Here is a 13,370-nt window from a genome sequence, read left to right as displayed (position 1 = left end):
AAAACAAATTGTAATTAGTAACTATGGGATATGGTTATAACACTAGTCAGTGACAAGAACTGTAACTGTGCTTAAGATCATTTTATATGCAAGCAAAGCTATAGCTTCTTAATGTAATCTGCACAACCATAAAGAAGGTAATATAAAACTATTATAATTGAATAAAGTAAAAATAGATTAAAATATAGGAAGACTTATTTCAGTTTTTCTGTTTGTTTATTTCCCAAGTCATCCAGATTTGAATAATTGTTACTGATTTACTGGGAATTTTCTAAGTGTTGAATCTAAAGGCCACTGATAAAATGTATGAATAGGCAAGCAGATGGAGTTGAAAAAAATGTAAAGGAAATGCTACAAAGAATAAAAGAAAGGACATATAAAATGGAACTTAGTGATGAGTAAAAGGAATAAATTACTCAAAATATTTGCTAATTTCAGAAAATAGAATATCTAAACTATTTAAATAGTCTATTAGGGTAAAGTCTTTGGAAGATGATATAGGTCAATGTTAAATTGTGGAGATAAAAGTTTGAATGACTGATAAACCACAGTAAGACTTATTTCAATCTTGTCAAAGGAAAATACTCAGCATTTTTATAAATATGACTGACTTTAGAGGACATGTTCATTTTGATGAACTCAAAGTAGATTTGTGAAAATATTTATACATTGACAAGTTTCTGACTGTGAAATATTCTATGGCTGAGAATAAAGAAACCTATTTTCTCACTGGTGCTTTAAATTTTTTTTTCTAGCTTTGATAAGAAAACAAAAAAGAAATGAACAACTCAACAGAAATAGAGTTCATTTTGCTTGGACTGACAGATGACCCTCTGTTGCAAATTGTGATTTTCCTGTTTCTATTTTTCAACTACATCTTGAGCCTGATAGGGAACTTAATTATCATCCTCCTCACCATGCTGGATCCCCGTCTCAAGACTCCAATGTATTTCTTCCTCCAAAATTTCTCCTTCTTAGAGATTTCATTCACAACCATCTGCATTCCACGATTCTTAATAAGCATTCTGACTGGAGACAAAACAATTTCCTACAGTGCATGTGCAACTCAATTGTTCTTTTTCATTTTATTAGGAGTTACAGAATTTTACCTTCTGGCTGCCATGTCCTATGACCGCTATGTTGCCATCTGCAAACCGCTGCATTACCCCATCATTATGAACAGCAAAGTGTGCTGTCAGCTTGTACTCAGCTCTTGGATATCTGGCTTCCTAATCATATTTCCCCCTTTGGTCTTGGGACTCAAGCTGGATTTCTGTGCCTCCAAAACGATTGATCACTTCCTCTGTGACACTTCTCCCTTATTGCAGATCTCTTGTACAGATACGCATTTCATAGAGTTGATGGCCTTTGTCTTAGCTGTGGTGACACTTGTCATCACTTTGTTGTTAGTGGTCCTCTCCTACGTGTACATCATCAAAACCATTCTAAAATTCCCTTCTGTTCAACAGCGAACAAAGGCCTTTTCCACCTGTTCCTCACACATGGTTGTTGTCTCTATTACTTATGGGAGTTGCATCTTTACGTACATGAAACCTTCAGCAAGGGAACGGGTGTCTTTAACTAAAGGCGTAGCTGTGCTCAATACCTCTGTTGCTCCCTTACTAAACCCCTTCATTTACACTCTGAGGAACCAGCAGGTGAAAGAAGCTCTCAAGGATATGCTTCAAAGGTTTTGTTATTTTGAAAACAATGAGACAAAATTGGGGTGTAAGTAATATGTTGTCGAAACATGAATGGGAAAATTGAAAACAATGTTCAGTTCATTCATTCATAGCTATACCACTTCTCCCCTCAATGATTTATATCATATTAGGCTTACTAAGTCTTCCTGGTCTCTGTACTTCTCTCCGTTCTGAATAGATCTTTTTACTCTTTAGTGTGGTAAACTGCCTTCTCCAATTCAGAATATTAAATTCCATCTTTGACTAGAAATATATCTCCCCATAAATGATACTTTCATGTACTGAATGCCTTCAAAAACTAAACCTTGCAAGATATACGTGGTTAATTATTTCAACATGTGTGTGCTAATTGCTAATCATTGCTCTTAAGTATTTTCTCAGCTAAATTGTGAGAGAAAACTCAAAATTTGATAATTATAACATGCAATAATTGCTATTGTGATGAAAAAGAGAGAAAAATTAAATAATTTTAAGGATCATGGTAACCTTTCAAAAAGTTATTTATGCTGAAACTTGAAGGTTGAATAAGGAAATAAAAAATTCCAAAGGTTCTTTAATCAGAGATATAAAATGTGAAAAGGAGAGTTACAGTGATTGAGTATATTGTGTTTGTAACATTATTAGTTATTGTTTGGTGTAAAAATAATTGAACTCCAGGCTTTGATTAAAATTGCTCATATTATATTACAGTATTAGGCCTACAAATGATAGTAACCCATGAGAGAAATTTAGGTATAATTTATTTACATATGGGGTTGGGAATCTTTCTATATATTTTAAACTATTTTCAAATTAAAAATGCCTGACCCATTTTGTTTCTATCAGTTTAATCAAATTTAAGAAGCACAATGTTTTTGAGGTGTACCCATCCTATTGCATGCATCCTTAGTTCATTTCTCTTTGCTGATGTGATTTAGTAGAATCTCTGGTGTCCTTGAGTCATAGCTTAGCTTGCGTTCTCTTCCCTAGTCCTACTCCTTGGTATTCTTATTCTCTGAGGAATCTCTCCCTGAGATTGACCAGTGTGAAAATCAGGATAAACCATATTCTGAAATTCCAATCACTGAAAACCATTATCATCCCACAATGTCCTTTGAAATAAGCTGTCTGCTAAAGGGAAATAGATAAAAGGGAATGCTTCTCCATGTCTTGGTAACTCTGCTCTTCACTTTCCATTCTCTAAGGAAGTTGGATGACCGGGAATGTCCCTAGAGGAGAAAAAGAAGGATACATGTGGAGGAATACCATGACCCTTTTGTTGCTTATTTTAGTAGCCCATCTGTGTTCCAAATTAACTCCTATGATTTTTTTTGAAAAAAAATTTAAATTTAACTCTGTTAAAAGTGTTACAGATGTCCCTGTCTTTCCTCCCAATTGGCCCCTTTCTCTCTGTACCCACCCCCTCCCCTTGCCTACACCACACTATTGTCTGTGTCCATTGCAACAGACCTCAAAACTCAACCTGCTTTTGAAGAGCTAGGCAGTGGTCGGCAAACTGTGGCTCGCGAGCCACATGTGGCTCTTTGGCCCCTTGAATGTGGCTCTTCCATAAAATACCACGTGCGGACACGCACGTACAGTGTGATTGAAACTTCGTGGCCCATGTGCAGAAGTCAGTATTTTGTGGAAGAGCCACACTCAAGGGGCCAAAGAGCCGCATGTGGCTCATGAGCCACAGTTTGCCAACCACTGAGCTAGGGGAATCATGTTTGAACACCAGATAGAATATTGAGGAAACCAATAGCATATATCTCAGGTTGGAGTCCTTTGGAGATTGGTTCAGGAAAGATGGTGGGAAATGGCAGTAATTTCTGAGAAAACATCTATCAACATTCTCAACAGTAAAGTAGGTAGTTCTCACATGCTATAAAACCACTATGGATCTCCTGTCTGCTCACCAGTCTGACTACAAAACAGTTCTGGAGATTATTATGCTAAGTGAAATATGTAAATTAGAAAAAGACAAATACCATATGATCTCATTTATATGTGGAATCCTAATGAACAAAATAAATTGATGAACACAATAGAAATAGAGGCATGGGTACATGGAACAGCTTGACAGCTATCAGAAGGGGAGTGGACAGTAGGAATGGATGAAAGAAGATAAAAGGATAAGCCAAAGAACATATATGCATAACCCATAGACAACAGTGTGGTCATGGTGAGAGGGGTGAGGTGGCAGGGGCTGGGAGGAGGTGGGCAAAAAGGGGGGCGGGTGAGGACATCTATAATAGTGTCAACAATAAAAATAAATTAAAAAAGCCAGCCTCTGCTGTTTTTCCATTTTACAAATTTTGCACAAAGTCCTCTCATTGATAAACTGTACATTTGAACCACACAGGGAAAAGGATGCTGGGAAATGGTATCCTGTTTCCCCGGCACTCAAAGAACAACTAAGAAAGTCATATGTGATCAGTTGGCAACAGACAATTCAATGCAGATAGTTTGAAAATACTCAAAAACATGGGCTCAGAAATTGCAAATCATTACTTCTTTCTCTGGCTGTGCCAAAGAATGATGTCAGTGTTAGGGGCAAGTTAAAGAGATAAGATTTGATTTTTACCTCTTGTTCAGTTTATCCCATTAAATACAATAGTACTTGAAGGTTTTAACATTATGAATGCTTCAATCCATGTAATACATTCATATTATTTCAGAAATTTTTGGCACCCTGTTGAAACCTATGTTTCTTCAGGGCACAGTATATGGGCTTTATATGGAGGAAAGAATGAGAAAAAAAGAGATATAAAAGTAATAAAATAACTTATATTACAACTAGAGGCCTGGTGCATGAAATTTGTGCACTTGGGGGAGGGTCCCTCAGCCTGGCCTGTGCCCTCTTGCAGTCCAGGAGCCCTCAGGGTTGTCCGACTGACACTTTAAGCCTGCTCCCACCAGGAGCAGTCAGACATTCTTAGGGCTGCCGTGGAGGCGGGAAAGGTTTTCGCCACCACTGCTGCGCTCGCCAGCCCTGAGCCTGGTTTCTGGCTGAGTGGTGCTCCCCCTGTGGGAGCGCACTGACCACCAGGGGGCAGCTCCTGCATTGAGCATCTGCCTTCTGGTGGTCAGTGTGCATCATAGGGAACGGTCGTTCTGCCGTTCAGTCAATTTGCATATTACCCTTTTATTATGTAGGATTAAAGTAATTACATTACCGGAGGCTAACACAAGTCTAGTACACATAAATACAAATTTCTGTGGTAAGGCGAGAACCAAAATGGTGGCATAGGTAAACGCCTGTACTTGCTGCCTCCCACAACCACTTCAAAATTACAATTAAAATACAGAATAACTATCATCCAGAACCACGGGAAAGCTGGCTGAGTGAAAGTACCACATCTAGAGAGGTAAAGAAGAAAGCACTTTGAGACTGGTAGGAGGTGCGGAGGCACAGAATGGGCAGGTCCGGCACTGGGTGTGCCCCTTTTTATTTTTTTTCTACAAAAAGTATAAAGGGCTTTTATTATTTGTAACATAGGCACAACTATTTATAGTTAATAAACTTTTATTTAAGGAATTTCACATGTTCTGAGTTCTTCCAATGCCTTAGTTCCTCTCTTGAGTTTGAGTCTTACTCGTCTTATTCCCTTTTTTTTGCTCAATCATGATGTCATTTCAGTCAGTCCTATATAATACGAATAGAGATTATCATGATCACCAACTGTATGGTAACTGAGAAGGATTGGCTAGACAAAGGACAACAAGGCCCCAGATATATAAGATGGCTGTTATCAAATCTCACTGATTACCAATGGCTATTACAGAAACCTCCTATAGCTTGTGTTATATTTATAGTGGACAGTGATCTAGCAATGTAAATTAAGGTTAGTAAAATGTTCCCAGTAGGCTGAATGCTATGCTACCAACATGGCAGGAAAAAAACCTATTGGGGAAATGTTTTGTGGTCATGTCCATGGCAAATGAGAAACTGCATTCTAAAAGCCTTGGTAATGACCATTAAGTGTGTGCTGCTTTTTAAATCTGGAGGGAGATTGCCTCTGCGGAGGCCACCTGGAGGAGCAAGGAGTCTTAGCCCCATACCAGAGTCCTAGCTCAGGGTCCCAGAGCTGGGGAAAGAAGTCCCTATGGGCCATAAGAACTACAAACTGTAAAAACCAGTGCGGATTGGGGCTGAGTGACACACAAGCTGCTGGAGACCCAACTGCTCCTCTTAAAAGGCCAGCACCATGAATTGAATTTACAAGTTCCTGTTTGCTCTGACCTCCAGTGCCGGGGGAGGCTCAGGGGGAACCTAGACACATACGGGAGAAACTGGAGTGTCTGGCATCAGAGTAGGAACGCAGGGGCAGCTTTCTTCCAGATGGAGGTGCTTACAGCAGTCATTGTTTCCGTGCTGGGATCTCCCCTTGCAGGGCTGACTGGCAGCCATTTCTGTTTGCTCCGCCCTGGGGATTCCCTGAGACCCCGCCCCACCCAATTTACAGCCCCACCCAAGCTGTGCCCAGTGGCTTTTCCATATGAATTGTCTGTCCTTTTTTAGCCTAAAACCTGTCAAACAAGCTGCAGCTGGGTCAGGGAGCCCCAAACCTATCAATAAAAGGCCCAAGGCTGGCACCAGCACCAGCCTGCCTTGCTTCACAGTTGGGCCTTGCATGGACACTTCCAAACCCGATACAAAGAGGAGGAATCTGCAGATCTCTTTTTAGCTTCCTGCTGGGTGGCCCCAGGCAGTGGCTGACTTCGCACCTCCCTGGAGACCCAAGAGACAGTGTACCCAGTGGTCAGGGTGAGACCATAACAGAGTACAACTCTTCACATCCATAAGTGACTCACTCAAAGGGCAGAATCAGTGAGCACCAAAGCCCCACTGAAGCAAGTCCTAATCCATAAGGGTGTCTCCTGAACAGCAGCTCTCACACTGAAGTCACAGCTGAACCCCACAGCCAATTGGCCTGGAGATCAATTTCCCACAGTGACACAAAAGGCAATCAAGGCTCAACTACAACAAGACTGTGAACACAGCCCACAAAGGGGTGCACCAAGAGTGTCCACCTCAGGTGATTGGGGAGTCTGAGCTACTGGGCCCTATAGGACACCTACCAAACAAGGTCACTCTATCAACTCAAGGAGACTTAGCAGCTACCCAATACATAGAAGCAAACACAGGGAAGCAGCCAAAATGTGGAGACAAAGAAACATGCCACAAATGAAAAATGGAAGAAAGCAAACTACTGGATATAGAGTTCAAAATCACAGTTATAAGGTTACTCAAGAAACTTCTAGAAACCACTGAGGAACTTAGTGAGCCCTTCAAGGATCTTAGTGAGAATGCCAAAAAAAAAAAATAAAAAAAAAAAATGGAAAAGGACCAGTCATAAATTAAGCATACACTGACTGAAATAAAGAATAATATACAGGGATTCAACAGTAGACTAGAGGATCCCGAGGATCAAGTCAATGATTTGAAATATGAGGAAGCAAAAAACACCCAACCAGAAGAGCAAAAAGAAAAAAGAATCCAAAAACATGAAGATAGTGTAAGAAGCCTCTTGGACAACCTCAAATGTAGCAACATCTGAATTATGGGGGTGCCAGAATAAGAGAGACAGCAAGATATTGAAAACCTATTTGAAGAAATAATGACAGGAAACTTCCCCTACCTGGTGAAAGAAATAGACTTACAAGTTCAGGAAGCACAGAGATCCCCAAATAAGAGGAATCCAAAGAGGACCATACCAAGGCACATCATAATTAAAATGCCAACGGCAAAAGACAGAGAGAATCTTAAAAACAGTAAGAGAAAAACAGTTAGTTACTTACAAGGGAGTGCCCATATGACTGTCAGCTGATTTCTCAACAGAAACTATGCAGGCCAGAAGGGAGTGGCAAGAAATATTCAAAGTGATGAATAGCAAGAACCTACAACTAAGATTACTCTACCCAGCAAAACTATCATTTAGAATTGAAGGTCAGATAAAGAGCTTCACAGATAAGAAAAAGCTAAAGGAGTTCATTATCACCAAACCCGTATTATATGAAATGCTGAAGGGTATTTTTTAAGAAGAGGAAGAAGAAGAAAAAGGTAAAGATAAAAAATATGAACAACAAAGTGACAACAAATACATATCTATCAACAAGTGAATCTAAAAATCAAGTGAATAAAAAATCTGATGAACAGAATAAACTGGTGAATGGAATATGGAATAGAACCTTGGGCATGGAAATGGAACAGTCTGATGATACTCAGAGGGAAGGGGGTGGAAGGGGGGTGCGGGAAGAGAGAAGAAAAGATCTTATATGCACTTATGCATTACCTATGGACACAGACAATAGAGTGGCAAGGGCCTGGGGTGGGGTGGGAACCAGGTGGAGGGGAGCTATAGGAGGAAAAAAAGAGGGACATCTGTAATAATCTCAACAATAAAGATTAAAAAAGATTTCTGTGGTGAACACATTTAAGATCTACTCTCTTCATCACTTTTAAGTATGTAAGACCATATTGTAACTATAGTCATTATGCTGTATACTAGATCCCAATACTTATTCACTTATCCTATGACTAGAATGTTGTACCTTTGAACAACATCTCCCCATTTTCCCATCTTCTAGTCTCTGGAAAATTTTAATTTGTATATTGATCCCGTGATTGATACAGAATCATAAAAATGAGTTTGTCATCTATCATCTATATGTTTAATATATTATTACAATATACATTATAGTTTGCTATTAGTAGAGTATAAAAACTGAATGTTAAAGAAATTGAACATCATTTAAGACAATACAGTACTGTCGTAAACAAGAATATTTTTCTTTTTCAAAAATAGATTGTCAGAAAATAAATAAGCAGATATAGTGATTTCATATGTCAACAAGAAATTTAAATCTGTTTTATTCATAAACTTGAATGTTTTAGAAATATGGTGAAGTAGATGAAAATGGTGATAAAGATAAAGTTAAGTTTATTTAAGGTTTCCATGGCCCTGGCAATGGAAGCCTTATATTACTGTCTCTACCTAGCCCCCTTCTTCTATCTCCTCACAACCACTGAGGAACACCAGCTGGGAAACCATTATATTTCTTTATCGGTTTCATCTTTGAATTTTCTTTTAGAATTTATCTTAAAATTATTTATTTGTAAAGAAAGAAAGGGAGCTGTAATCAGCCCACAGATTTTAAAGAGTTTCCAAAATACAGAAAGAATATAATTTCCCTGTGTATCCTCATCTCAGTTTCACTCCATATTTATATCATTTTATTTTTATCATTATATTTATTTTCCCTTGGATGGGAGCCAAGGGAAAAGAGAAAGGATAATTGATATCCAATATTTGATCATCCTATTAGGGTCAAGAACAAAAACATAGCCCTAGCTGGCTTGGCTCAGCGATAGAGTGTTGGCCCAAAAACTGAAGGGTCCTGGGTTCAATTCTGGTCAAGGGCACGTACCTCGATTGCAGGCTCAATCCCAGGCCCTCGTCAGGGCGCGTGTGGGAGGCAACCAATTGATGTGTCTCTCTTACATTGATGTTCCTTTCTCCCTGTCTTTGCCTCCTCTTCTGCTCTCTAAAATTCAATGGGAAAATATCCTCTGGTGAGGATTACTGACAACAACAACAAACAAGAATAAAAGGATATTCTTTGTAAGTGGAAATTGATCACTTCATGGAGAAAGATTGGTGTAAAGGAAGCATGGTGAGACAATAAAAGAGAGTGTAGGGTCATGTTCAAGCATGATATAATTAAATAATTGTAATGTGTGGGGTCTTGTTGTTATTGAATGAAAAGGGGAGCAAATAGAGTGTAGAGCTAACAAGTAGAAATTACATCAGTCTAGACTAGGAATTTCTAAAAACATTAATAATAGATGAGAGAAATTTATTAGAAATTCTGAATCATTATTCTATCAAGAAGGGAGATCAAAACTCCTATGTACCAATTGGTAGTTAGGAGTACCAATTGGTAGTTACGGGATAGTCAGAAAGATGTAACGTATAGCATGGGGAATACAGTAATAATATTGTAATAACTGTTGGCTACTAGCTTTATCAGGTGATCACTTAATAAGTTATGTAATGTCTAATCACTGGGTTATAGACCTGAAACTAATATAATATTGTACATTAAATGTAATTAAAAAATAAGAATTATTTACAGTAAAAAAGATAAAGAAAAACTCCTATGTACCTTTTAACCCACCATTCCTTATCATTAGAGAAGGTCTTGCTGTCCAACTTACGTCAGATAAAATGATAGCATTTTAAAAGTTCACATTAGGTAGAATATTAACATAAATGAAAGCATCATTCTAAATTACGAAAAAAGAAAATACCTACTTATATTTCATTTAGATGTAACTGGACTATAGTGAAATTGGATGTGGTCTAGTTTCATACTGATACTAAAGTCTAATACAGAAAGCTTCAAAGCCAGAAGAAAGAGCTAAAATTAAATTTAATTAAATGTCTTGAGTAAACCATTGAAAATATTAATGCATAATCCACTGCTACACTTCATACAACCTCTTTCTTAAATTTACTCTTACCTAACCTCCCCCCCACCCCCGACACACACACATATCATGCCTCTCTGATAGTTTCATTTTGTTTTCCTTTTCTCCCTTGATACTTATTTCCCCTAAAAATATTACTCATTGCCTATTGGCATCTTGTATTTTCTTTCCACCACCCTCTCTTCAAATCTACCACATACTGTAGTCTGATTCTCTTTAAGGCTGAGAAAGATAAAATCCGAGTAGAAAAGCCTGTAGTGATAATTTGCACTGTTACACAAAATCCTAATGTTTATCAATATATTAACTCAAGTTGAAAATTAAAAAACACACAGTATATCATGGATTAATGGTCAACACTAGTTTCTGATATTTTGAGTTCAATCTCAACATCTTTGCCTACAAAAATAGTTAGTAAAATTTCAAACAAATAAATAAATAATACATAAATGTGGTTTTAACCAGGAAAGTGGCAATGGAAATGGTGAGAGGTGGTTAAGTCCCAATATATAGATGGAGTTTTCAAACTTGAGACCAACTAAGAGCACCTTGAGAATAAGCATAGAAAGGAAACAGACACAGAGAATGAATCTTGGGCCAATTCAACATACAGAAGTGAGAAAAATAAGGAGGGATCAGCAGAAAATATGTAGACAGAGCACATAGTGAGGTAGGAGGGACAATCACCAGGGTAGAAGGATATTAAGAAAATAAAGTGAAGGAAGGGTTTCAGGCAAATAAAAGGCTGTCAATGTTCTCTGGCCAAGTGGAAAAAGAAAAGAGAAAAAAATTCTCTCTGGAGTAGATAAAATGATATATATGGCCCCCAGTATTTTTCTGTAAGAATAACTTCAAACCGTGTCCAGCAAAAGAAAATCAGACATGAAACAATAGAGAAAAAACACCCAAAAATATAGAAACAAATAGTGTCTCCAGAAGCTGGAATTATCTGGCTAGCTACTATAATAAACTAAGTGTACTGTGTTCAAGGACATAAGCTGAAATCTAATCTCTAGATAGTTAACCTATGTTCTTTTTAAACAACAAGCTGACATATATTCATGGTGGCCAAGACCTGGAAACAACCAAAGTGTCCTTTGATAGATGATTGAATATAGAAGATGTGATATCCATGTTGCCATTTGTAACAAGATGGATGGATATTGAGAATATTATGCTAAGCCAAATAAGTCAGACAGAAAAAGCCAAGAACCATATGATTTTACTTATATGTGGGTTATATAACTGAAAGCAATAAATGCACAAACAAGAAAACAAACAGAGTGACATCAAAGGAATAGCAACATGAGAGAACCTCTTGGCGTCTCCCCCTGAAATTTCAACAAGTTAACAACTATAATTCAACAAAGAAATTCCTGCTCAATACAGAGCCATGCCTGAAAGACCCAGGCATTAAAACATCTAAAAGTGGGAATAAACGGGGAGATGAGACGGGAGGAAAGCATAGACAGCCCACAGACATAGATGGTGCATTTATAACACTGTGCGCATGAAACCTATATAATTTTATTAACCAACTAGAGCCCCAGTGCATGAAATTTGTGCATGGAGGAAAGTCCCCTCAGCCTGACCTGCACCCTCTTGCAATCTAGGACTGGTGGCTCCTAACAGCTCGCCTGCCTGCCTGCCTGATTGCCCCTACTCACTCGCCTGCCTGATCACCCCTAACTGCTTGCCTGCCTGCCTGATCGCCCCTAACCACTCTGCCTGCCTGCTTGATCACCCCTAACCACTGCTTGCCTCCCTGATAGCCCCTAACTGCTCCTCTGCCTGCCTGATTGCCCTTAACTGTCTCTGCCTCGGCCCCCACCACCTGGCTTCATACGGAAGGAAATCTGAAATGACTTCTGGAAGGTCATTTGGGTGTCTGGCCTAATTAGCACATTATGCTTTTACTAAAGGCCTGATGCACGAATTCGTGCATGGATGGGGTCCCTTGAGGTGGCTTCTGGGGATTGGGCCCCAGCTTGTGCCCCCAGCCTTACAGCCCTGAAGCCCCGCCTGGCACCTCACCTTGTCCTGTTGCCGCCTCCTTACCTGCTCCACCATCCTGCCTGTGGGGTGATGGATCAGGGCTGGGCCCCTGCCCAGCTCCCTCAACGCCTGGGAGCTGGGTGACAGCTCCACCTTCCGCTGCCGCTGCCATTGGTGGCCATCTATCTGCAGGGCAATCAGTGGGGTGATCGGGCTCCTGCTTGTACCCGTCTTGGCCTGGTGCTGCATGCTCAACTGCTCCACCATCCTGCTGCAGTCCTGCTCTCATGGAGCCCATCAGTGCCGGCAGCACCTCCAATGCCACCTGCTGCCAGCGCCACATCGCCAATGTTTCGTGCCGCCCCCTCGTGGTCAGCACATGTCATAGCGAGTGGTCGAACTCCCAGAAGCAACACCCAAGGGGGCAATTTGCATATTAGGCTTTTATTATATAGGATTATTATAGATGTCACTCCAATAGGTTAAACAAAAATCAGAAAAAATTAATTTAACATAGTATTGGCATAATAAATGGTAGCTCTTAAAATAAAAAAATTCATTAGTTTACATTGCTGCTTCTAATTCTAATCTAACACTGAATTCTTTCATTCATATTTGATTCCCTCCTTTTTTCTACAGTGAGATTATTAGTTCTCATCATTAATATGTTTATTAATTTGCCCAATGTTAAAATTTACACAAAATCAAATCAGAATTATTCCCTCAGTACTATGAATGATGCACTCACTATGTGAAGTTTTTTTGTCTGACCAGTAAAAATTATACTTCTTGGTGTGCCACAGAATTTTAGTAATTAGTTTATGTGTGCCATGAGATGAAAAAGGTTGAAAATTGCTGAAAATTTATTTGTATCTATCTATCCTCATTATCTTATCCTATTTATCTATCTGTCTATATATCAATCATTAACCTGTCATCTAACCACCTATTTACTTAATTCAATGTATAATTTAATGATTAACAAACTACACTTGTTAAAGATCTGATTGCAATCTCGTCTCCATAATTTATAAATTTTATCATGAGTGTGAGCAAGTGAAATAATTTTCACAATTCTCAGTTTTTTCAATAGCAAAAGAGTTCACAATTGTGTGTTTTGCCTATTATGATGATAAATTGAATAATGTATGTACAGCAATTAGCATAATACTTCATGCATAGTAAATGTTCAATTC

The 13,370-nt window shown here is 38.8% G+C and overlaps 1 protein-coding gene and 1 non-coding gene across 2 annotated transcripts; one reads left to right on the top strand and one right to left on the bottom strand.

The window, feature by feature from the left end:
* The first annotated feature begins 779 nt into the window (after positions 1 to 779).
* LOC132226142 (olfactory receptor 6C6-like) lies at positions 780 to 1,736 on the top strand. Its single transcript, XM_059681004.1, has one exon. The coding sequence runs from the start codon at positions 780 to 782 to the stop codon at positions 1,734 to 1,736; it is 957 nt and encodes a 318-aa protein (XP_059536987.1).
* Positions 1,737 to 5,537: 3,801 nt separating this feature from the next.
* On the bottom strand, positions 5,538 to 5,663 carry LOC132229015 (small nucleolar RNA SNORA32). Its single transcript, XR_009451594.1, has one exon. It is a non-coding gene; the product is annotated as a small nucleolar RNA SNORA32 (small nucleolar RNA).
* Positions 5,664 to 13,370: the final 7,707 nt, after the last annotated feature.

This window comes from Myotis daubentonii, chromosome 2 (genome assembly GCF_963259705.1).
Source record: "Myotis daubentonii chromosome 2, mMyoDau2.1, whole genome shotgun sequence".
In the NCBI taxonomy this organism is placed as follows: domain Eukaryota; kingdom Metazoa; phylum Chordata; class Mammalia; order Chiroptera; family Vespertilionidae; genus Myotis; species Myotis daubentonii.
This window is presented reverse-complemented; position numbering and strand designations above follow the sequence as displayed.